Source organism: Chinchilla lanigera, unplaced genomic scaffold, assembly GCF_000276665.1.
Source record: "Chinchilla lanigera isolate Chin_1 unplaced genomic scaffold, ChiLan1.0 scaffold00113, whole genome shotgun sequence".
NCBI lineage: Eukaryota > Metazoa > Chordata > Mammalia > Rodentia > Chinchillidae > Chinchilla > Chinchilla lanigera.
This window is the reverse complement of record NW_004955514.1, coordinates 1629667-1656206: the sequence shown is the minus strand read 5'-3', so window position 1 is coordinate 1656206 and position 26540 is coordinate 1629667. Positions and strand designations below refer to the sequence as shown.

At 47.4% G+C, this 26540-nt stretch overlaps 1 protein-coding gene across 4 annotated transcripts in view; it reads right to left on the bottom strand.

The window, feature by feature from the left end:
* Fam193a (family with sequence similarity 193, member A) overlaps positions 1–26540 on the bottom strand; it is an 83411-nt gene that overhangs the window by 16086 nt on the left and 40785 nt on the right. For all 4 annotated transcript variants that reach the window (XR_264493.2, XM_005408737.2, XM_013506797.1 and 1 more), the window contains exons 12-18: positions 21734–21985; positions 10765–10963; positions 9530–9802; positions 7655–7937; positions 6854–7037; positions 5245–5475; positions 1948–2824 (exon numbers count right to left, since the gene is read on the bottom strand). Coding sequence is in view for 3 of the 4 variants with exons in the window: in XM_005408737.2 (XP_005408794.1) it covers positions 1948–2824; positions 5245–5475; positions 6854–7037; positions 7655–7937; positions 9530–9802; positions 10765–10963; positions 21734–21985 (2299 nt within the window). In the remaining variant the exon portion in view is untranslated. The remainder of the gene's footprint in view (positions 1–1947; positions 2825–5244; positions 5476–6853; positions 7038–7654; positions 7938–9529; positions 9803–10764; positions 10964–21733; positions 21986–26540) is intronic.

Here is a 26540-nt window from a genome sequence, read left to right as displayed (position 1 = left end):
AAAAAATGTACACGGTGATCAGTAATTCTAACAGGCCTAGCAGATTAGAAGGGGAAACCCTTGAGTTTGTGTTGAGTGAGTTATGCAGGAAGCACCTCTGAGTCTCTATCTGGTCCCTCACACAATCCTCGCTGGCACTGTTCTGCTTCTCTGCTCCCCAGCTCCCATGAACTATAAGCAGCACTGCTCCACCATGCCCTACCACCACAATGTTCCTGCCTTCGAGTCAGTTATGGACTAAATCCCCTTAACCTATGAACTACATTAAACCTCTCCTCCTTTAAGTTGTTAGGTATTATGCCTACTCAACAGGAAAGCTGACCAACACAGAAAAGTGGCAGCGAAAGAAGTGGGGTTGTTGCTATGACTGTACCTGATCATGTAGTTTAAAGGCTTTGGAACTGGTTTGCAGGAAGTATTTGGGAAGGTTTGAGCATGCTGGCTAGAGAAGCCTTAGAATGCTGTACACAGATCTTGATGTGTGATTCTGGTTCAAACTCAGAAGACCAGAATGCTGATAGGAATGCCATAGTACAGGTCAGGCTCAGGAGGTTCAAGTCAAAATCAAGGACTCCACTGACAGTTGGGCTAGAAGCCAGGTGTATCATCCTTTGGCAGAAAAATTTGTTTACACTTTGCCCATGTTCTAAGATTTTGTGAGAGGCTGAGATTAAGAGTGGTAGACTAATTAATCTGGTGGAGGAAATTTCAACATAGCCCAATATTCAGGCTGTATGGATACTGCTGGCTGCTTTCAGTCAGTTTACAGTAAAAACTGTAGGCAAAAGTCAGAGGAGAAATATTTGAAAAAACTGGTCCTAACAGAACTGTGCTTAAGTTGGGGACAAAGGAGGTGTGGCTGGCAAAGAGATTAGCACCACTGAAAACCAAGTACTTTGCACACGGCCAATTAGCAAGACTGTCCACTTCCGACTCTAGGGTGCAGAAGTGTCAACTTTTCATTTGAGAAAAGAGACTCTGAGACCCCTGCTTGAGAAGGGCCTCCTGGAGAACTGGCTCCCTGGGATTCACTTCACAATAGCAATTGCTATTATCTTTATTTGAAGATTAAGTGTGGCTTAAGGAGATGTGCTTAGGTGTAAAGTTGACAAGGTATGGATTGTGACAATTACTCCTGACAGTCAACTTTATTGGATTAAAAAATGCTTAGTAGATTAGTAAAGCACACCCCCGGGTGTGTCTGGGTGGGTCATGTGGTATGACCTCGGGGACTTTTACTTGGTCCCTGGCTCCTTCTCTGGCGCCGTTTCTGCTGCTCTGCACCCTGTCTCCACAAACTAATCAGCTTTGCTCTGCCATGCCCTTCTGCCATGATACTCCTGTCCTGCGGCCAGCCAACCACAGAATGAATCCCACAGTCACAAGCTACGTTAAACCTTCCTCCTTCAAGCCGTTTCTCTGGGTGTTGTGTTCAGCAACAGGAAGGCCGATGAATACACACAACACCGTGGCAGCAGATGGACTGGATGATCTGCATATACCGTTTATAATGTAGATATTAAGATTCACTAATTAGCAAAGGGGAAACATCAACTTGATTGTGGAGAGACCGGGCAGACACCATCTCAACTCAGCATCACAGTTAATCCCCAGTGATGGGAGGGACAGTACAGCTGGCAACCCTGTGGCCACCAGTTTCCTATTAGTGGATTCAACCAATCATGGATATAAAAATATTCAGAAAAAAAATTGTGTTATTTTTTATATTTCTGACAAGTACAAAATTATTTCAAAATAACACAACACAAAACCACCACAGCCATGTGCCTCTTGCTGCTCCTGCAAAATGTCATGATGAGCACACACCTAGGGACAGGTAAGTGGCATCCCAGTGCAGGAGGGGATGTGATGGATGCCCTGTACCACAACTCACACAGAACACTCACAGCCAGAAGCTTGAGACACCTTCCTGTGCTCTATATTTACCAATTGAACTGCTGGCTCTGTCTCCTTTCTTCTTCTTGCTTTTCTTGTTCTTGCCCTTCGGCTGGGGAGAGTCAGCCAGTATCAGCCGGCCATTCTGCGGATGCTGGTTGGGAGAGAGAGGCTCAGGAGGGACTGGGGTTGACTTTTCCTCCTTGATGTGGTTCAGCTGCTTTTTGTTATTGTTGTTACTATTGGCTTTTCTCTCCTCTTTTTTCTGCTCTGTGAGGGAAGTGAGCTCAACCACCTTAGTTTTTGGCTCCATCTGGGCCCGTGGCTTAGGCAGCCCCTCGGGGGCTCTGGGGGGCTCTACAAGCTTCCTCGCCGCAGGTTCACCATTGGTCTTAGTGGTCTGCTTTAGCTTCTGTTTGCCATTTCCCTCTTTATGGTGATGCATCATGTCGAAGAGAAAAGCAAGAGGCTCGTGCTGCTTCCCGTTGACCTCCTTAGAGAGGAGAAGCTTGGGGTCCCTGGTGTCCACAACAGGATCTACAGTGTCCCTGTCGGTTTCCAGCCCTGGCCTGGGCTCTGAGTGGTTCGTGTGTCTGGAAGGGGAGTGAGATGAGGTTTCTGGTTCTTCAGTCTGCTCTACTGAGCCATTGTGGATATTTTCAGAGTCAGTGACAGACTCTGTCACTGCCTGAAAATTCCTAGCCAGCATGTCCAACTTAGGACAGTCTTTACTTGGCCTCTCTTTCTTCTTCTTTTTCACAGCTCTTAACTTTTGCAGCTCCTGAAGCCGCCGGAACTCCTCCTTGAAACGCTGCTCCTCATCTTCCTCCTCCTCATCCTCGTCCTCTTCCCGCCGCTGCTGCTCCTCCTGGAGGTGCAGGTGCTCCCGTGCCCTGGCCTCGGCTTCTAGACGTGCCTTCTCCTCCAGCTGCCAATGTGGAAAGAGAAGGTGGCTTAAGACCACAGTAAAAATTCCAGGGATTGAAACATACAGAAAACTAAGGTAATTTAAAAAGTGAATCGTATGACTGGATATCAACTATGAAGGGGCAATAATAAATCAAAAGAACACACCTACCTGTCCTTATGTCACCCTATGGAATTCATCTAGATTTTATTTATCTACCAAGAAATGTGCTTACTTTACTGGGAGACTGGCTAACATAAAATGCCATAAAATGCATGGCACCTGGAAGAAGGTCAAAGCAGCTGCTGCCCTACATCCAGAAGACTGGCTTCTCCCCATACACATGTCAGGGAATTGTTCTTGCCTGGCCTGGTGGGTGACCTACCTGAGGCCACACATGAAGCCCATGACAGAGAGCTGCTGTTGCTGCACTTACCTGCATCGACAGGCCATGTGCAGAATGTGGCCAAAACACTAGGCACTCCTTCCCGCCCTTGCAGACAAACAAAAGCCCCATATATTTTCGCTAGTGTAACAGAGCAAATGGCTTTCAGAAATAATGCCATTACATGGCATGCAAGACATCGCTTCCTCTTTGAGGTCTACCTCGAGAAGGAATTAACGTCATCTCAAGTGAAGACTGCAGTTTACTGGTGATGTATAGCCCAGTGGTGCAAACGGAGAGCATTTCTTCTATTCAGAAACAAAGCCATTAAGCATGAGGAGCAATCTGGCATGGTGGGGCACATCTGTAATCCCAGCACTAGAGAGGCTGAGGCAGGAGGATTGAAGTTTTGAAGTCAGCTTGGGCTACACAGTGAGTTTGAGAGCAGTCTGAGCTACACAGTCAGAGGAAGACCCTACTTACACACACACACACACACACACACATACACACACAGCAAAAAACATGGCTTCTTTCATCACTGAACTCCAGAAAAGCTAGTGTGTGGGAGAAACTTTTGCAAAAACACTGCCTGGAAAAAAAGGGTCCTGTCCAAGATTAAATTCTCATTATGTGTGTTATTATGCAGCTCACAACATGTTTATACATAGATAGAGATAAAGAGATAGTTAGAGATAGAGACAGAGACAGAGACAGAGACAGACAGAAAGACAGCATTTTGCTAAGTTGCCCAGGCTGGCTTCAAACATGGGATCTTCCTACCTCCACATCCTGAGTAGCTTGCATTAAGACATGCGCCACCACGCCCAACTATCTTCTAAAATATTTTTAAGAAACAACTCTACTTGTTTTTTAAAAAACGTAAATAAAAAATGGTAGTTAAAACATAATAAACAACTTGTTTTGCTTTTGGCGGTGATTCCAGGGCCTGAGGAGTGACGACAGGGCCTTGTGCGTGTCAGGCAACCACACTGTCACTAAGCCACATCCCAGCCCTACAATGCTAGGTCTTTAAAATTACTTGACAATTCATGTAAAATTATTGAGAACCCTTCCTCTGTGTGACAGAGGGAAAGCTTCTCCTGAGGGTTCATGGTCTGTCCATCCCCCTACCATGGCATGTAGAGCTGTGCCCTAGGGTCAGCTGTCTGTGTGTCCATGCAGGCTGGTCAGTGTCCTCTCTGCGATCATCTGTGGGCCCCCTTGCATGCTGTATGAGTACCTCACCACTGCTGGGCCAGCAGCAGGCTAGCTCCCAGCTAGCCCATGAGAGAGGCTATGCCAGGCTGGAGTCCACAGGCAGACTACGCCTGTGGGTTAGCCACCACAGCCCCTGATGTGAGGGCCACCCTGTGAAACGGGCTAGGCAGAGAGCAGCAACAGGAAGTCACTCAAAGGAGAGTGAGTGTTAAGTCCAGCCTAGGGCACCTAGGGCTTCCCAACAAGGCTGCTCGAGAGACTCTTCACCCCTGATGTCAGTGTCACACGCTGGCCATCATCATCTGGAATGCCCAATGCATCAAAAACAAAAGGAGCACGGATAGCGGCTGCTCAGCCTGTGTCCAAGAGGCTCTGCTGGGGCCTGGTCTCATCCCGTATCAAAGGCACATCTGCACCCCCCTGGTGGGGGGAAGGTCCCATTTTATCCCAAGGTCTGCCCCACCACACCCTACCCCCACTGTCACCTCCTTGGGAAAAGAAGTTAGTCACAGACAGAGCTACAGAGACTGCCACCCCACAACGGTCAGCACAGGACCTGACGTTGTCCTGGAAACTCAAAGTGAGGTTTTAACCAGCTTCCAGTTCAGGTTACCAGTCAGTCAAGGCACCAAGTTAGTGTGCACGGGCTGGGGATATAGCTCAGCAGCATAAGCACCTGCCTGGTAAGTGCAAGGTCCTGAGTTCGATTTGCAGTACCAAAGAAAAAAAAGTAAAGCAAGTTACCGCAGGCCAGCTGACCTCCCGTGAGCACCATGCCACTAAGCCCACACAGCACTCCACAGAGCCAGCACCCACGGAGCCAGCATTTGCTTACCTTCCTCTGCTTGTGCCTGGCTCGCTTGGCTGCCCGCGTGCTGCTTACAGGCTTCGTCTCTGAGCTGTTTATAAACTGTAACAAATCCTCTACCCTGCGATGGTCAACGACACTTTCCCGCTCTGAGATCTGATCCATTTTTTTAGGTTGCTCTTCCTTCCTCTTGGTCAGCCGTAAACGAAGTTTCTCCCTCATTTCTGCATAATTTCTACTTGTTGGTGCAGCTGGGGGCTAAAACAAGTAAGGACACAACTAAGCTATACATGTGAATGTAACAAATTACCGAACATCTCTAAAATTGCCTATCATTAAAAAATTACTTAAGTTATACATGAGCATTATGAAAAGTAACAAGATAAATAAATGGCACAAAACAGAAAAACACATCCTTATGCTACCTGAGAGCTGCATTTTGGCACCTACCTTGCTGAGGTTTTATTTAAGAAAATCTGGTAAGATAAATATAAATGAATTTTTAAGCTGAAAGGATGTAGTTACACACAGCCTTCCACCTCTGTGTGATTAGTATGTTCACCCTTTCATGTCAAGAAGCTTGTCTGCTCTTTCCCTCCATTTACAAGTTTCCTCTTCAGTGCTTCATGGCTCTCAGTCCTTCCTGCCCTGCTTCTGCTTTTTGAGGCAGGGTCTCATGATGCAGTCCAGGCTGGCCTTGAACTCACAAGGGTCCTCCTGCCTCAACCCCGAGTGCTAGGACCACAGGAGTATACCACCACGTTTGGCTTGCTATCACACTGCTCATTGCTAAAACCATGTGCACACTGTAGGAAATAAAAACCAGCATTCTCTGCATTTCCTGCTAACCCTCTATTATACCTTGCATCTAGGTGGCCCCCTGAAACCTCATGTGGTCATACGTGGGGCTTCCTGGAGGTGGCTGGATCATGGGTGTGTGATGCTGGGGTTGAGGGTACCCTCCCCTGGCGTATGGGCGACAGAAGAAGGGCTCCCCACTCTGTGATGCCCCCTGCCCTGCCGCCCTGTCTGGCAGCCAGCTATGGACTGGAACCGATAGAAACTGTGAGCTGAAATGAACCTCTCCTCCTGTGATTTTAGATGCTGGGTATTCTGTCATTCTGTCTCAGCAACAACAAAAGTAACCAAGACACCAAACCCTCAGGTGGTATCTGCTTACCGAAATATAATTACTACTATGGAAAGATGGAAAGTGGTAGATGTTATCAACATCTTTTGTATTCAGCCAACAAGAGGACTCAAGATGTCCAGACGGCACTGCTCTAAGTAGCCACACAGTAATATTTTATTTTATTTTTATTTACTTATTTTTTTGGTTTTGGTTTTTTTCCGGTACCGGGAATCGAATTCACGACCTTGTGCTTGCCAGGCAGGTGCTGTGCCGCTGAGCTAAATCCCCAGCCCCTAGCCACATAGTATTACATGGGATGCATTTAGTAAGCTCCCCTACTTCATCAACTATTTAAAAAAATCACAAACAAATACGAAAATGCAGTGATAAAATCTTCTCTAAGTAAGTGTAAGCTGAATGTGGAATCGCTGCTTCTGACCGTGTCCTGACTCTGCTCCGGGACAGGAGCCCCCCACACAGCGTGTGCACTGCCGGATGGCTTACCCCGCCATGCCCGAAGAACTCGCAGTAGCAGCAGTCGCAGTACTTGCCCTCCTTCTGGTTGGTGGAGGTCGAGGTGCTGGAGCTGTGCTCAGAGCAGCTGTCCTCGTCAGCACTCTCATCCCCGTCGTCCTGCTGCGGGTCGTACACGCCATTCTCGCAGCGGTGCCCTTCACAGTCAGGGTCACTACAAAGCCACACACAGCTGTCAGTGCCTGCCCAGGGGGCTCAGGTTCCACAGCACTCCTGACCACTTCACAGATGGGCCACGTGGGGCACCAGGTCCACAAGGTCAGCAACGATGGCTGACGATACACACAGCAGTTGCACTAACACTCAAGAGGTGTCCCTGAGCAGGTACACAGGCTCCCATGTCTTCTCTGATTGCACTGCCTGTCCCTGCTACCCCTACTTCTGTACTGAGGAGGAGGCAGGACAGCTTCACATGGGCAAGTTCAAAGGTAGTAAGAATCCCAGCACTCAGGAGGCTGAGGCAGGAAAAACCCAAGTTTAAGGCCAGTAGAGGCTATATAGTAAGCTCAAGGACAGCCTGACCTTAGAAAAACCTGTTGAGTGGTTTTTGCTTCACTCTACAGTTTATTCATTTTCTTCTGATACTACCCAATGTAGAACAAATATAACTTAAAAATAACGTGCACCCTGATGCTGCCAACGGTCAGGTGTAGTCTTGACCCGCAGGGCTGTAGCTGCTAGGCCTCTGCTCGTTCATTCCTAGGGAGGACTGGCAGCAACCCCAGTGGGCATAGTGCGCCTGTCCTCCCCTTGGGGCCCCAGGCACCTCACCTGCAGACGCTGGGTGGGGCACTGATGGAGCCATCTGTGTTGGAAGGTGGTGGTGCCACGGGGGTGGGACAGAAGCTCTTGCGTGTGTCCACAAAACCGGGAGCTGTGGTTGGGGTTTTGGGGAATGTTGGGGTTGCAAGGTTTGCAAGGTGAGGTGTGGAGGCAGGGGACAGCGCAGCAGGGGAGAGGGTGGGAAGTGGAGCCAGGCCCGTGGGGCTGTTCCTGGGAGCAGCGGGTGCAGAGTGCCTGTGGTCCTCCTTGTTGATGCCGTGAAAGACGTCACCTGGGTAGAGACACAAATCGCACTGCCATGTATGAGGGAAACACAGATTTTCCTGTTTCATTATATTTCCCCCAACTTTTTGTTCTGAAAATGATGTTCAAACCTTGAGAAAGCTGAAGGACTAACACTCATCCTTTGCTGATTTGTCTCAATCAATATGTGACCGTGTGCGTGCAGACACACACACACACACACACACCCCCCCCCCCTTTGGCCTGACATCTGGAGAAGCTGTGCTTGGCCTTAGCCAAGCTCTGCTGCTGAGCACCAGGGCAGCCTGCTGGGCCAGGCTCTAAGCCAACAGGCAGCCCATTTCCCATGACCTTCACAGCTCCCACCAACCCAGCCTCTTCTTTTCTCCTTTCATAAGATGGACAATTTTCAAGAGGTCCACTGTGCACCACTCTGTATTTATCTTGTTTCACAGACTCAGGTGAGCTGTTCTAGGTTCGAATCCAGCAAAGATGAGTCTGATCCTTCCTCACCATGTGATGGCAAAAGGAAGCACCCCACGTCCTCTGTGTGGTGCTGCTGAGCAGGGGCTGCCAGTTTCCCTCCACCCTGTGTGGCCTTTGGACAGTGGAAATGCCGTGCTTACCAGCCTCAATGCTTGTATTTTTTTTTTTTTTGGTTTTTCTCCGGTACCAGGAACCGAACTCACGACCTTGCGCTTGCCAGGCAGGCGCTTTGCCGCTGAGCTAAATCCCCAGCCCCCAATGCTTGTATTTTTTTTTTTTTTGGTTTTTCTCCGGTACCAGGAACCGAACTCACGACCTTGCGCTTGCCAGGCAGGCGCTTTGCCGCTGAGCTAAATCCCCAGCCCCCAATGCTTGTATTTTTTTTTTCCTCTTCTTTCTTTTTCTGGTGTTGGAGATGGACCCCAAGAACCCTTAAATGCTAGGCATGCACTCACGTCCAGTGTTTTAAGCACCACAATTCTGCTGACCTGAAGTAGCTACTGCACTGCTGGCTGCAAGGTGGTGACTTTTTACTTCTGTCCTCGGCACATACCTAGTAGTGGTGTCATCTGTGAAAAAGAGCTTCCTCTCCCCCAGAGATGACTGGAACATCCCCACTGGTTCCTGACTTTCTCTGAGCACCACAATCCATCACATTAACGTTGCCCCTGCAACAAGCTGGTCTATGACTACTCCTTCTGATGCTCACACTGCCCCAGCTTTGGCTGGTGAGAGCCCCTCCAGCCGGGTTCCCTGTCCCTTGGCATCACTCTGGGTCTCCCTCACCGTTAGGAAACTGACTAACGTGACAAACTGGTTGACAGGCAGCTTTTGGCTCAGTGTTTTCCTAAAGCAGCTTCTGAGGAACCCGCCTGTGCTTGGAAAGCAATGACCTCGTCGTGTCACTGAAGAGGGACTGCAGAAACGGGAGGCAAGAGTCAGCGCTGTGGAGCCCAGGGCACCTGGGGCGACAGCTGAGCTCCGACAGAGGCCAAAGCCACGCTCTTTGCGGGGAGCACCTGCAGGCACTGAGTACCTGTGTGGCTCCAGCCAGCAGGGGCAACGGCCATGACACAGAGAGGATGGAAAGCAAGCGGGCCCAGTGGCTCCTGGGCCTGGGCTAGGGGGCCTTACCTATTGAAGGAGGTCTCTTGGATGACACTTTGAACTGGCTGTTGCTTGACTGCACTGTGGTGGCTGTGCAGGACACGGAGGATGTGGCGGAGGAGGTGGCCATGACAACTTTGTTTGCTTCCATGAAAGCGTCTTGGAAATTGTACAAACATTTCTTTTTCGCAGCATTTTTTTTCTCTTTATTATCCACTGCTGTGGACGCATCACTGCTTGGCTGAGGTGGAAGAGCTTCAGGTCTTGTTTCCGAGATTGCTGGCCCTAATATATCACTCCCTTCGGGGAAGAACGGGAAAATTAGGACTTCTAAAATGAACAGTACCTAAGTGAAACCCTGCAGAGAATGCTACGGACTGAACATGGGGCTGCTACTGAGTCAGGACTGCCCTGGGAGGATGCTAGAGAACCAGTCTTTCTTCTGGGGGGTTGGATTTATTGAGCATCTACTATGTGCCAATCCCTGTGCTAGGTGCTTTACAAAGTTAATATCTCAAAATGACTTTCTGAGTTTGGTACTGTTATTCCTATCCTAAAGATGAAGAAACTGAGGCTCAGAGAGGCCAAGCAACTTGCCCAAGATCACACAGCTAGAAATCCTTTCCAAGCACAGATCAGGATGTCAAGTCTAGCTTCTGTTCTGAGCGCATACGGGGGGGCAGGGGCCACCAGCAGCTGGAGCCACATGAAGACAGAGAGGAGGTACAAGTACCAGCCCCTCCTCAGGTGCTCTTGGCCCTGTGGTAGAAGTTACAGCTGAGCCTGTGTGGCTGAGGTGGGCAGGGAGGAAGCAGCTCATTAGAGGGGAGAGGTCCCTCTGGGCCGATACAGAAGCCAGGGAAAGGAGCAGAATCACTGTACCCGAGTGAACTGTGGCACTGCCCCCTTGCTCCGTGTTCTGGCGGTGGTCTGGCTGTCACCAGAGCCTGAGAACTAAGGGCCGGGCACGAGCCCTGGAGAGCCGGTGCACAGCAGGCTGGGCTGCGCCAGTGCCATTCACTGTGCTGCTAAGCAGCTGGAGGGGGGCAGAGCGGGGCCAGAGTTCTGTGTGTCGGCGTGGGGCCCGGTGTGGCAGTGTGGCGTGGGGAACAGGCCCTAAGGGGCTCCCGCTGCAGACGGAGGGCTGGGGGCAGCAGCTGCCCTGCTGCATTGGGGATCCCACAGGGGACTAAACCAAAGATGGCAATCTACGTGGCTCAGGTAATTTTAAAATCTTAAGAAAGTTTTAACAAATTCCTTACCAGAAATTGTATCTGGCAAGAAAGTGCCAGGATTCCAGTTCTTATCATTCATCACTTCTGATCCCCAAAGACTTATAAATTTAGAACTATTCCACTCTGGAGTATTCCCAAAACAGCTCGGATAAATATGGTCTTGAAGAGATGCATTGAATACCTGATGCTTATTTGTGTGATTCTGAACAGGTGCTGGCGGTAAAGCCTACAAAAAAAAATTTTCTAATCACATATCAAAATTAATATTCCGCTTACCTAAGTAGTTCATCTATAAACAGAGCAAGTGTGACTGCAGCCTTGCGGGCCATGCCCCCATGGGCTGGTGCCCACTGGGAAAGAACATCTCACAAAGCACTGTGCGCCTTACTTATAAGACCAGACATGTAGGTCAATCTGCAACCAGCGGTGTACTTCAAAAGCAACGGATGCCTTTGGACACCTCAGCAGGCTCTACGCCTCCTGTCTAGCAACATTTCAAATGTGGTGCGTGTGCCTATGGCTGCTTCTCATCTGACATTTTAACAAACACTGCTAGCAAGTCCACCTGGAATCTCTGATGAAAACGATGCTCCTTTCCACTGACCTCACACCTGGGCACCCTGCAGCACAGCGTGAACTAGTGGAATTCCATAGGTGATTACAAGCCGAGGCCCCAGCAAGTGGGTCTGGGCCCCAGGGGCAGGCCTACGTGGAGGGCACCAAGGCAGGATGGTGAGGGCCAGTCGGTAGGTGGCCAGCAGCATGCACACTTTACCGGGTGCTGTGCACACCTGGTGTTCCTGAGTCTTTCCTGTCCTATCCTGCACCCAGGCCCAGCCCTGACATCTGTCACCCTCACAGCCACACTACTTTGCAGCCTGCATGTGGGCTCCCACCCATCCCTTTTCTCACGGCAACCGAGTGACCTCTACTGAGTGCCACTACCCTGCTTAGAGCATCCAGATGGGTTTCTGCTGCTTCTAACATAAAACCCAGCGCCCTTACCATGGCTGCACGAGACCCTGAGACACTGGGCTGGCCTCCCTCTGTCTTGCACACACAGGCCTTCCCTCCCCTGGTCTGCAAACCCTCAAGTGCCTCTCCATCTTCATCTGTTTATGCTGTGCCCATGTTCACCCTACTCACTCATATCCCCAGGCCTCAGCCCAGATGTCACTGTCCCAGAGTAGCTGCCACCACCACCTCTGCTCCCACAGCTTAACACTCGCACCCAGGACCAAGGCAAGCCTCACTAAGCCCATGGGGACCCCTGATCTTCCCTCCTCTCCGACCACACTTCAATGCATGGCATTTCAGCCTACTGGTTAATGGCTAGCTCCCCCGAATCACAGACGTTCTGCAACAGGATGGGACATCTAGCTCCTGGCCTTGCTGACCATTCCGGTCCATGCTGGGTATCACCCCCTGGCAGGATTTAGGCAAATTCCCAGGAGGGTTCCTATGACACTGTTAGTGTTGGGAAGGAGAGCCTGTGGCCCAAAATGAGGACTGAGCAGGGGCCCTGGGGAGCGGGTGCTGGGGCAGCTCAGGAGAGCCCCAGGGGGCTGCATGGGGCAGAGGGGGAAGGGGAGGGGCAGAGGCTAGGGGCGGTCCACGTACATGGGTGACAGGGCCACGCCTGGCAGGCTTCAGGACGGTGGGGCAGTGGTCACATCAGAGGTAACCGTGTGACTCTGTAATGGGCATGGGACGCACAGGAGGTCTTAGGCAACAGGGGAGGGGATTTGGCAGACCTTTGCTAGAAATATCCATCTGTGACCACATGGTCGGTGAAGCGAAAGGGGAGGAAGACTCTGGAGGAGTTAGCTATGGGGTGAGAAATGAGAGGTGATGGTGAAGAGGGGGAAGGTGATGAGGAAAGGAGGGATTCTGGAGTTGCCAGACAGAGCGGGGACTGAACATCCAGCTCAGGGACTACAGAGGCACGGTCAGTGACAGAGCTAATTTGAACCTGAGTCCCACCTCTTGGCCTCCCTTTGACTAGCTGTGTGACCTTAGGCAAATCACTCACTCTTTTTCTCATCCGTAACCTAGAAATACCTAGCTCTAGGGCTCTGCTAAGATTCAGCACCTGCCTGGCCTGCAGGAAGTAGGCAGTGAGTACGAAGGTGGTGAACTATCATTTTCTAAGACTATGGCCCCTGGACACAAACCCATCAACTGAGCCAATCCTCCCAGCTGCACCCACTCTCTCACATGCTTCTGGCACAGGAAGTGGGCAGGAACTCCCCTCAGGCCCCTGGCAAAGCTCAGGGACTTGGGGTGGTGCGAGGGCAGGGGCTGGAGCAGGATGCTCAGAACTTAACAGTGGGAACAGACAGGCCCTTAGGATGACAAGGTCTGAACTAGCTGTTCTGGCAGGAGAGCCCCAGAGAGCAAAGAGCAGAGAAAACCATTCCAACAGATACTAGGTTCTACACTGTGGAAAACTACACAATGCTCTGTTGAGAGCATTTGATGTGAAGTAACAGTCTTGGGGGCCTTTTGCCCAGGCTAACCAGCCTGCTTTCCTGCACTCTTGACTCTGGAGAAATGGCCCACCTTGCTGGCCCAGCAGCTAAGATCTGGGTGGCAGAAGCAACTTCAGCACTTCCTGAGTCTCTCCCCACACACAACTGGGCACTGTCGGGGTTCACCTCTGGGAAGGCGGTATGGCCACATGGGCTCCACCACACTTAGATCTACCGAGCTCTTGCTTTCTCTCTAAAACTCTATTCCAGTCTCTTACTCTGCAAAGCCATCCCAAGGCTTCACTGTCTCCCTCTCCAGGACCACTTTTCTGTCTGCACCCTCAGGTTAAATTAGGCACACCACAGGTGTAATTTTCATGACATTTTTGTCTCCTTTTTTAGACTGGAAACTCTTTGAAAACATGGACCAGAATGAACTGATTTTGTTTTTCCTAGAACATAGCACAAGGCCTGGCACATACTGGGTGTTCAATAAATGTATGATTAGAGGAATAAGGACCAACTTTAAAAGAATAAATTAACACTTCAGAAGCCCACTTACTCCAAAAGACCCAGCTGTAGAGACTGCAGGCAGTGGGCAGGGATTAGCATCGAAACAAGTTGTACTGTTTTCACTGGTTTGGTACAAGATGTCTATTGAGATGCCTACCAAGCTCAGCAGCTCCAGGGTTTTTTCTCAGAATAAAACATCACCTGACAACTATATTGTTTCAGGCCATGCCTCCCTGAGCACCAGGGAGTCCACCATACAGTCTAGGAAGGTGGACAAGAGACTGAACTCGAACACTGATTTCACTGTTTACACAGCTCTATCACACAAAGGTTCTGAACTGCTCTCCACTTCAGACAAAGGAAGTAATTCACAGGAAGGATATTTCTGCTGTAAGTGAAATCCCTGACACAAATGCCAACACCAATGAATGCTTCTGGTAAGCACGTTCTGGTCTGAGTGGGTTCTGCAAGACCTCCCCACTGATTCCACCGTGGATACCAGGCTGGACAGCAGGTGCATGGGTGCAGAAGATGACTGGCAAACATGGGGTGGGCGGGGGTAGATAAATTGATCCACATATCCCAGGGCACAAGAGAGTTCAGGTGAGTAGCTCTATTCTGTATTTCTGCCTAACCGAGGCTTTTCAATGTTCCTCTCAGAGATGTAAACAGGCAAAGGACCACCTTGCTAGTTCTCAGGCTGGAAGAGCTGACTACTACCTTTAAAATAAAGTTCAGATCCAGGTGCACATGATCTCCCAAGTCACAATCTATTTATGTCCTAGTTTTCCTCACAGCATGCCACCCTGTCCACCCTGCCCATTCCAGCCTGAGCATATACCAGTGCCATGTTTTAATTATTTCTACCATGCCTTCTATCTAGATGTTCCTCTACAGCCTCATGTGGTCATAGGTGGGGGTTTTTGGAGCTGCCTAGATTAGGGTTTGTGAATGTGGATTAAGAGTGTGAAACTAGGATTAACCCTGGATGTGGGTGTACCAATCAATAGGCTAGTAGCCTGGATGGAACAGAAAGCAGACCGAAGATCTACAGCAGACCGCTGGTGCTGCTTTAGCTGCTTCTGTTGCCTTCTGCCTGCCCTGCTATGAACTGTTTCTCCTCTGCCATGCCCCTCTGCCATGTCACCCTACCTTGGAGCTAGCCAACTATGGCCTGAAACCTCTACAAACTTATGGGTCTTGGGTATTTTGTCCCAGCAATGAAAAGAGACAGACAATTTCCACCACACCTGCAGCAGTTGTGCATATGTCTCAGAGTTAACCAGGACAGATGCATACTTCAGACCGAAGATAAGAAGGGACTGAGACCACATGACCCAGAGCTGAATGGGGACCACCTCCCAGTCTAAGGCTCCACAAATGCACTGAACTCACAAGAGCCAGAACCTAGGGACTATTCTCTATTTTCCCCAGGCTCCCAGTGGATAATCCAAAACATCCTTCCCCTTCACAGTGGACCATATCTTGATTAGTACAGTGATTTCGTTAGATGAAAAGACAAGATTTAAAGTTGGAAACCTTGGGTTCTGATGCAGATTCTAGTTCTGCTGAAGGGTGACCTAGCAGCTCCAGGTCAGGGATAAATCTGCCTGAGGAAGGGCAAGTGGGATGTGCAAAGTGGGTGCATCTCCTGCCCAGCTTACTTCTGCCCTGGGCCAAGGCTCTGTGTGGTACCATAGAGGCTACAGAACTCTGCACCTGCACAAACACCTGGGCAACAAACTGCTAGAACAAGGACAAAGGACATACAGTGGTAAAAGGTAGTGAGACACACAAGGCAGAGGTGAAGGGAAGGGAGGCTGCCCCCAGGGTACATGTGACAGACACATCAGTGACCAAGTTACATGGCGACTGAGACCTGCCCCATGGGAGACTGGCCTCTCTGGATTCTCAAGAGGAGGGTCAGTACATACTGCACCTGCACCAGCAGACAAAAATCCTCTCCTAAGCAGGTATCTCCTAGCCAGGGATTGGGGGGGCAGATCACAAAGTCAACTGCATAGGCGTGACTTCACAATGGAAAAAAACCCACTACCCATATCAAGAAAAAAGCATTCTTGAGTGACGTCACTGGGAACAATAAAAACAGATTTAGGTTCTCAAGGTTTCATTCAAATACAAAATGACTTTAGTCAGGTATGGTGCTGAATGCTTGTAATTCTAGCACTCTGGGAGGCTGAGGCAGGAGGATCACAAATTTGAGACCAGCCTGAACAACTTAATGAGATCCTGTCTCAAAATAACAAAATAAGGCTGGAGATACAGCTCAGTGCAAAAAGACCCTGGGCTCAATCCCCAGTGAATATACATACTATGTTAAATGCTTAAGGAAAAGATGAAATAAAAAAATTAAGCAGGGCTGGAGGTATAGCTCTGTGGTGGCATGCTTGTCTAGCATTCATGAGGCCCTGGGATTAGTCTCCAGTACTGGGAAAATTTTTTTTGAAAATCAAGGAACAAAGGAATATAAAAAGTTGCTGGGCAGATATGAAAAAGTAAATTAAAGCTTAGAAATAAGAATTACAGTTGTAATTAACATTATGACAGGTAAGATACCATTAGAACATCACTGACCTGGAAGACTGATCCAAAATGAAAGCTCTCAGAATCAAGAGTGAGAGACAAAGAGCTTGTACCAAAGGAGCTTCAGGTACAAGAACACATGAGATCTAAAGGCAATTCAAGCAGAGGTTCTGAGAGTCACAACAGGAACCATCCTGAGAATACGGAGACAGAAATGAGTGGAAGTGACCAGACAGGGAATCTGAAATGAGTGATATGGTAAGGGCTGACACATCCGAACGGATGGTCCTGCGAGCGCTCACAGCGGGAGCACTGCATGAGATGTGAAGACACCGGTGATGGGCTCAGCAGCAGAGGGGACGCAGCCAAGGAAAGAACCAGTGGGCTGCAAGACACATCCACAGGAACTTCTCACACAGAAATGCACAGAGAAACAAGAATTACAGAAAACAAAAGCAAAGATAAAACAGTCCCAAAACAAAAACTCGCTAGAGCCAAAAATCCAAGAACAACAATACGAGACAATCAGAATGTCTGAAGGAGTGAGCAAACACTAGAACTAGTAAGGGCCAAAAACTCTCCAAAGTTAATGACAGACACCGGAGATCCAAGAAGTTCAGAGAGTGCACTAGAATAAATCCCCTCAAGCTCCACAAACACAGGTGTGTGGAATGAAGACTGTGGAAAACTAGAAACCAAAAGACCACTTAGAAAGCACCGGAGGTAGGTGAGGCAAAAGGATCTTTAGAAGAACAAGGAAAAGAATGACAAAGGGCATCCGCCAGAAGCTATGCAGGCAAGAGAAGAGGAAAGTTAAATACATATTTAGGGTTTTCAAAGAAAAACAACCATGAAACTAGAACTGTGCACTCAATGAAATAGCCCTTCAAAAGTAAAGGAGAAATGAAGACTTCTTCAGACAAACAAAGACTGAGGGCACCCCTGTCCTGCAAAAAATGTTAGAAGGTCTTCGAGCAGATGGAAAGTACTGTAGGTCAGGCACTTGGATCTATCTACGTACAGAAAGGAAGAGTTGCAGAAAGGGATAAAGTTCCAGAATCAGGAAGCAAACAAGCAAGCAAGGGCTGGAGGTACAGCTCAGTGGTTGAGGGTTCTCTTGCATATTCAAGGCCCTGGGTTCAATGTTCAGGACTATAAACAAAAACAAAAATAAGGTGGTGTACACCTGTAGTGGGGAGTTTGAGGTAGGAGAATCACTGAACTCAAGGCTGGCCTATGCTACGTAATGAGTTCAAGACCAGTCTGAATTACATTGTGAGAGCTAGTCTCAACAAATCAAAAAGAAAAACCCACAGCTAGTGGATGGGGTGGAATAATGAGAATTAGAATGAAGAAAAATGAAATTGTGAAAAGAAAAACAACAGAGACCGCCAATTAAACCAAAATACAGACGAAGCAAATTGACAAACCTTTAGTGAGATGGACTAAGGAAAAAAAGAGGACACAGATTTACCAAAACTGGAAGCAATAGGGGACATGATTCCGTGGCTTGGATCTAGAATGCCTCCTTCTTGTGTTCAGAGGCTCTGGACAGTGACTGGACCATGGGGTGCTGTACTCATCAGTGGGTTAATGCGCTCCCACCGGCTTCAGCCCCCGGCGCTACCAGCACAGCTGTGCATCGGGCAGCTCGTGCCACTGGCGGTACAAACAGCCGTGTACTGGTCTCTTCACTAACAAAACTGAGTGACTTTCCTTGGGGAAGGCCCTCTGCTACACCATTACTGTATCTGAGCCAACTGGGGGCTGGCTCTTCTGAAACCATGAGTCAAAATAAACCTCGCCTCCTTTAAACTGTGGGTGTCAGGTATTGAGTCTCAGCGATGAGAGAGACCAAGACACAACCACTACTGCTATAGAAAGGGAAAGGACTGTAAGCGCTACGAACACCGTGAACAACTGCATGCCAACACACTGGGTAATGCACAGAAAAATCCCTAGAAAAACACCAAACAAGACCAAATCATGAAGAAACAGAAAAATCTGAATAGAACCTCACTGTATAGCTAGTAAGAATATTAACTCAGACATCCAAAGCCACACCAGACCTGGTGGCTTCTCAGGTGAATTCTGTCGAATATTTAAAGAACAGTCCTTATCAAACTTTTCCAAAAAACTGAAGCTGGAGAAAGAAATTCTAACAACACTGCAGACTAACATGCTGACAGGTATGTGGACAGTGAAGACTACGCTCATAGGTTTCCCTTGTAAATTAGACTCTACTGAGAACTGGACTGGAGGCCAGGTCTGGTAAAGAATTTGTCTAATTTCGCCAATGCCCTGAGACTTCGTAGGAGGCCAAGTTTAGAGGTCCTGGTCAAGCTGGTAAGAGGAAATTTCAAGACAGCGTAACACTCTGGCTGTGGCATGGTGTTAGTGGGTGCATTTAGTCAGATTTACAATCAAAACCAGGAGTAAAAAGCTTACCTAAAAGGTCTGAGAAACTCTCAATCTGGCCAGAAAGGAAGCAAGTGTAAAGCTGAAGCCAAAAACAAGGCGTAGTAGCTGAAGAGACTGAGCCCATTAGAAAGAAGCCAAATGCTCTGCCCTGGGCTCACAGGACAGACGCCTTGACCGCAGCTCAGGAATCGGCAGACTGTACTCACTGCAAGTGCAAGGGCAGAGATGCACGAACTCCCTGGAGACTCTGCTTTCATAAGATAGCACCAGGGCACTCTACTCACTCACCACCTTTTTTTCCCTCCAACTACTTTGAACTTTTACATAACTTACATCTCAACATATACATTAAATGTATTGCTGGTATAAAAACATCTGAAAACAGAGTTAGTATTCAGCCGTTTTACTTTCAAGAAAATTAAATTTTCCCTCCTTTCCCTCCCTCCCTCTTTTCTCCAGTACTGTGAATTGAACCTAGGGCCTTCACCTGACCTATATCCCTTGTCCCTTATTTTGTTTTGAGACAAGGGCTCATTCATTAAGTTGCTAAGTTGCCTGGGTTGGCCTCAAACTTGCAATCCTCTTGCCTCAGTGTCTCAAGTGGCTGCAACTCCAGGTGTATACTACCATGCCTGGTGTACGACCATTTTTCATAGTACTCATCCTAAACTTATTTTTGTGCTAAGTATTTATACACAATGGCCAAAGTAAGAATTACAAGAAAAATTAAAACTACAATGACATGAAGTCTTAAAGGCAACAACTGTGATTTTCTCAGTACAGAAACTTCCAAAAGCCCGAACGCTGCAGAAAGGGACACAGATACAGAGGCAGAAAAAACAGCCTCAATGGGTGCAACTACCCCATACTAAGTACTTACTCTATCCCTCAAAACTGTGCTGGGAGTAGCACGCAGCGGCCTCTGGCACTTCTAAGAAATCCGTCATATAAATGAAGCCATCTGCGCCACCCTAACCCAGCCAAGCTCTGTCAGACACCGCTTCCCCAGCTCCCGGGGCTGTCACGCACTGTGCGCTAGGTACAGACACAGCCACAGCAGTCAAGCGCGTTGTACCAATTCACAAACTACTTCGCAAGATCTGGTAAGAAGCTTTTTATTTTTGTTTTAGGCATGAGTGATCTTTTGGTGACTGTATCTTATTTTTTCAAATAAAAAGGGCCTCCAACAAATGTATTTTAAATGATGTGCATAATCTTGATATTAATAGCAAAGTGGGTGAAATAAGCCTTCAATATAAATTCCTAAGTTTCTATATGACCTCTACCACATATGGCTTAACTGCTATATTAGCTTTTCTTTTGGGGGGTACTGGGGACTGAACCCAAGGCTTTCACACTGAGCTACCTCCCTGGCCCTTTTTATCTTTTTAACTTTAAGACAGGGTCTCACTGAGTTGCTAAATTGCCCAGACTGGGCTAGAACTCACACCTCAGCCTCCCAGCCTCAGACTGCTGGGATTACAGGCATGTGTCACCACGACGGCCTTATATTTGCTTTTCTAGATGTGAATCTTTCACACTGACTTATGGCATCCTATGTCACTAAAGTTTAATGTCAAAGGGAAAGATATTGGGGGGGGATTCTAAAAATATTTTTCTACACCTTTTACCCTATGTAAAGCTCCTATAACTTCCTAAAAAAAGGACAAAGTCAGGGGAAAAGATCATTTTTTAACTAGTATGCCAATAAACTTTGGGAATAATCAACTTCATTATTTTACTAAAATACTTTCAGGAACTAATTCCTGAATAGCTTTAATCAACAAAAATATGTAAGAGAACATTCTATAATTATTTCTCAGGACTAGGCCAGAGCTTTGTTCAGGTAAGAATTGTAAGTAGACAGCTTCCTAAGCTCACACATTCTCTCAGAGGAAAACAGGGCCCAAAGACCATGAAAATAGCCTGTGACCACCTAACTAAAGATGAGCTTGGAAACTACTTTATGAGTAAAAACATCACTGAACGTTCAAACTGAGCAATATTCAACCTAACAACATCTAAGCATGCATTCCGATACAATAGTTGTGCAATGTTGTAATAAAACACGGCCAACTCGTTCTAGTCTTTTCTAAACCTATGGTCCTATCCTCCCACCTTCGCTGCTTTTTGGCAAACCCAAGGAGCACCCCCAATGTAAGGACCCCAGGGAAGAAAGCAGGCAGCCTCAGTAGCTCTTGCCAAGGGTGGTCTTCCATCTCCTTCAACTGAGGATCACTGTTTTCAGTAATACGTTAGAATATAGGGAAAAGTCTACTTTTGACTGATTAGGGCAAACTTGGAAACAGAATAATCCATATAAAAAGATAGAATGCAGCCAGAATTACGCTGAGTCAACAAAAGTACATTCAAAACAGAGAGGCAAAGAAAGCTACTAAAAGTACAAAGAGTGAAATCAACCCAAACACTTCATCACCAAGTCTAAGGTAATAAATACAGGCCCAGGGTTCTCTGAGGAGAAATGCTGACTGACCAGCATCTCCTAGATCTTCACTATGTTTCCTGAAGGGGCTCTGAGCACAGTTGCTGCTGGGCCCCCATCTGCTGTCTAGCTCCCATGCCCACTTCAAGGTGGGATGGCTCCTACATCACTGCACATCAGGCTTGTGTATTTCTAGGCCTTCGATTTCATGCGAAGGACACATAATTATTTAGACCCTGCAGAAGTCAGACAATGGCAGTGATCTTCCCCATCTGAGCCAGGCCCCAGAATGCCGTGAGTAGGTCAATGGACTTGTATGAAGGGTCTCCAAATTCTGCATGTTAGCAGTATCACCTGAAAATCTGCTATGTTCTAGTTTATTCTGAATGAATAAACCATGAACTTCATGATTGGTTTTTACAACTGGGAAGGTTCAAAATTACAAGTACTTGAGAATGGAGTACAAGCAGACATTTGCAGGCCTTCCTATGAAGAGCACATGTTGTCCTGTGTGTGCTACCAATGCTACATTTGCCTGGTTAAACACACCCACCTATGGGAGCTCAGTGACAAGTGGGCTTTCAGGCCCTTTTGCCCAGCTTACCTTACTGTGTGTGAACGGGGGCGCTGTGTATAAGGTGGGGTGGATGAGGGGCCGAGGCAGGTGTGGGACGGTGTGCAGGGGCACGTGGCCATGGATGTGGGGGTACAGGTGCAGTGCGGGGTGTGTGGGCTTCTCTGGGCTCAGGAACTGGTGACCAGGAGGAAGGGCTCCAGCCGTCATTGCCGATGCCGTCAGCCCAGAGGCTTCTTGTTTACAAACATGACATTCACAAGTGTTTGGAGCTTGTTCAGCCTAAAAGGAAAGAAAAGGCATTTGTTTAATGTGAAAGAAAGATAGGTGTGAGTTCAGTCAAAGTCTATCACACTGTGACAAACAGTTCAGAGGGAAAAACAAAGATACATCTCAGGGCTCTCCCTGCAGAGTTTGGAGGGACTGCAGAGACTGGATCAGCTGAGGTAGCAGCCACTGACCTGGGTCCCTGGGCAAACTGAGGGTACGAGGGACCAGGGAAAGACAATAGAGTGGCGAGAAGAAGCTGGGACCACGCACGGGAAACATCACGAGTGGCTCTGCTTCACTCTGCCTTGCTGGCCTTGTGCTGCTCAATCCACATGGCACAGCTCTACACAGCCACTGAGAAGGGAGTGGGGAGGCTGGCAGCTCCCCTTCTTCCAAGTAAATGTAAAAATGACACACCTGCTGAAGACAACCACCTGGAGGCTGAGAAATCAGCCAAAGCAGAACACTGTAAGTCGGCAGAAGTGCAGAGAAGAGTGAGGGTCTGGCCTTCTCGCCCCAGGTCCTCCCTCTCCTACTTGTTTGTGGGCACTGGTGCAGCAGTACCACAGAGAGCAGTGTGCGTGATGCAGAGGTCAGCTCACAGGAGTGGTGGACCCTGAGGGCAGTGGCAGGGGAACCTCAGCTCCAGCTGCCAGCTTGAGGCAGGAGTCCTGCTTGAGGCAAGCAGCAGGTGAAACAGAAACCTTACAGAGAGAACTAGAAATGAATGAGCTGGAGGAAGACTCTTCAGCTGTCCACAGTTCACTGGCTCACCAGGAGACCATGGTGCACACAGAGGACGGAACTCCCAAAGCTGACCAAGGGCAGGTGGAGTGCATGAACAACCTCTGCCCAAATCACCAGCTGACCTGCTAAGTCAAGTAACCAAAGGGGAGCTCTCTAAAAGATAAGCTAAAAAGTAAAATGAAGAAAAAGTGGGAGCTGAGCCATCAACAGCCATACAATGTGGGGGACACAGATTCTGCAATTTAAGCCAGGGCGAGTAATAATACACAAAGAAACACAACAACAGCCTGAGAGGGAAAAGGTAGAACCCAAATTTGCTACATTATTTAACGTGCCCAGTTTTCAACAAAAAATTATGAGACACGTAAAGAAAAAACTGTGACACACGTTTTTTTGCAAAGAGAGAGTAGTCAGTCTCTAGAAACTGGATCTGAGTGAGTCCAGACACTGGATCAACACCCTAAAATGTCAAAGCAGCTGCTACTACATTTTCAGAGGTTAAACAAAATATGAAAACAAAGAGTCAACATACATGGGATTATAAAGAAAGAGAAACTACAAAAAAGAATGAAAAGGGAACCAAGAGGTGGAGGGAGAGAAAGGGGATTAAACAGAATGTGCACCTACCAACTCTGCACAATGAATGCAACGATTCAGCACTGCAAACTTGTACTAGTAAAAATAAAAGCAACAGAAAGTATGAAATAAAAATTCTAAAAGCACATTTAAGATGGCAGAAAAAGAACATGTGAATGCCAGTCAGAGAAACAGAAATTCTCCATATGAAGAATAAAGTGGAAGGCATGGTGGTGCACAGCTGTAATGCCAGCACTTAGGAGGTTGAGGCGGGAGGATAGCTGCAAGTTCAAGGCCAGCCTGGGCTACATAGTGAGTTCAAAACCAGCCTGAACTACACAGCAAGACCTTGTCTCAAAAAAAAAAAGGGGGGGGGGTCGTGGAAAAGAAATTTAAAAAAAAGTACGCAGCTAGCCAGAAAATTACACAGCATGGTCCTGCATAGAGAAAGATGGAGAGATCCTGAGGACCACAACCCAGCCCAGTGAAAAAGCACAGCCTTTGGGAGCCAGCTGCTTCAGTGCTTCCTGCTGTGGAAGCACTGCACTCCACTCTGTGGGTTCCAACAGGAGGCTGTGAGGAGTAGGGTATACGGCGCAGAGCAATTCTGTACCTCCCACTCAACTCTGCTGCAACTCTTAAAAATAAACTGTTCAAAGGAATGAAAACAAAACAGGCATTTACACATAAAGATTGGGGGAATTCATTAGTAGCAAACTTGTACAAGTATGAAAGGACATCCTCCAGCTGAAAGGCAACAACAGACAGTAACTCAGCCCACAGGGAAAACTATGAAGAATGCCATGAACGTAAGCAAGATGTCAAGAGACACCACATATGAATGTATTTTTCTTATCTTTGCTCTTAATTTTTCTAAAAAATAAACCGCAGAGCCGAGAGTGGAGGTACACAACTGTAATCCCAGCATTAGGGAGGCTGAGGTCGTGAGTTTGGGCCATAATGAATTCAGGGCCAGCCTGAATTGCGTGAGATCCTGTCTCAAAAAAACAAAGCAAAACGAAACAAAACAAAAACAACAAAAAAACTGTAGAAAGCACTGATTACAACACAGTGTTGGAGGGGCTGGGGATTTAGCTCAGCGGCCAGTGCCTGCCTGGCAAGTGCCAGGTCGTGAGTTTGATTCCTGGTACCGGAGAAAAACAAAACAAAACAAAACGGTGTTGGATTTATAACATACAAATGTAAGAAATAAGAACAATAACAGTTCAAAGGAGGAATAGGAAAATGGAACTGCATTACAGCCATGCCTGATGTTAGAAGGAAGTTAGTGTTAACCTGGAGTAGACTATGATAAACTAAAATGCATATTGTAATCCTCAGAGCACCCATTAAGAAACTAACTAAAAAAGTAAAGAGACAACAGTGACCGACCAGGCGTGGTGGCACACACCTGGCCGGTAATCCCAACACTCAGGAGAGGATCACTACTAAGTTCAGGCAAGACAAGACTACATAGTGAGTTCAACGCCAACCCGGACTGCACAGCGAAACCCTGTCTCAAGAAACAAAACAAATAAGAGTCAACAGCAGACCTAAAACCTGTTTAACATCAAAAAGGGCAGGAATTGACAGGATAAAAATTTAAACTCAACTAAAGGAATTGAAATCTGAAGGTAAAAGGATGAAAAAATACTAAGAGGCTGGGGTGGTTTTATTAATATCAGGTAAAATATCAGCAGAAAAACATTTCTTGATGATAAAAGGGTCAGCGTATCTGAGAAATATGACCGTCATACATGTATATGCATTCAACAACATCACCCCCAATATATGAATCAAAAATTGGCAGAACTGAAAGGGGGAGTAAATGATCCAACAGACACTTCATGACTTTCACACTGCATAACTTTCAAGTAGATGATATGGGGGGGAGTCCCCTGGAAGGACCCACCCCCAACAGTGATAAAAGCCCTTAGAAGAGGCCCCTGCTCATGTGCCCTGCCCTTCCCAGCACTGGAGCCTACAATGAGAAGACAGCTGTCTATGTGGACATCAAGTTGGAGGGCAGAACCAACTATTTTCAAACTTATCACAGACCAACAGGCAAGTGCACTGTGGGGGTAAGGACAGACACAGAGGTCCAATGAGTAAAGTGAGGTCTCGGCTTAAACCCTCATATTTACAATCCATCGATTTTCAACAAATGGGCACGGCAATGCAATGGGGCAAAGGACAGTTTCTAACAAACAGTATTGGGCAACTGCATATCCACCTGTGTAAAAATAAAAACACTCTAACCCAACACCAGAAGCAAATGATTCAAATGGACCACAGTACCTAAGTAAGAGGTGGAAGTTATAAATCTTTTAGAAGAAAACAGCTTTGTGACAGGCAAAGTTTTCTTAGACAATACAGTGACTTTGGTTGCCGAACAGCTTCCCACTACTTGAAAAGTAAAGTTCAAAAAAAAAATATGCTCGGTGTTCATGACTTTGCTCGATAGTCGAAACCAAAAATCCATTGTGCAAAAAACCTGTACAGGTCCAAGTGTGAGTCACCTGTCACATCCTGTGCAGACACAAAGGGGTGAGGTTTAATTCTAAGCACTGCTCTCATCATGTGATGCTTGTGTTAGTGCGGTAAAACATTTGTCACTGTGCTTTTTTATTTTTTGCACTTTATCTGCATAAAATAGTGTAACCATGGCTCCAAAGAAAGTTAAGTGACACTAGCAATAAACCTAACAGGAAAACTGTGAGAACCATAACAGAGTTAAAGAAAGAAATCATTGTAAACTGGGTTAAATTCCTGGAAAAATGAATTTGTAAGTGTAATTTCTGGGACTCAAAACCAATTACTTGCTTTTCCTTTTTTGTCTTTTTGAAATAGGGTCTCTACGCAGTTCAACCTGGCCTTGAGCTCACTTTGTAGCCCAGCCTGGCCTTGAACTCGCAATGATCTGCCTGCCTCAGCCTCTCCATTATTTCTTACGGGAAAAATATGTTTAGTTCTCAAACTTTTTGGTGTCTGAACATGAATCTGGAACAAACTTGGACAACTGAGGTATCCCTGTGTATCAGAAACATAATAAAAGAAAAAAATTAGTAAGTTGGAGCCAAAAACTTCTTTTTTTTTTTTTTTGGTTTTTCTCTGGTACCAGGAACCGAACTCACGACCTTGCGCTTGCCAGGCAGGCGCTTTGCCGCTGAGCTAAATCCCCAGCCCCCAAAAACTTCTAATTTACAAGAGACAATAAAATATATACCACAGATCATTAGAAAAT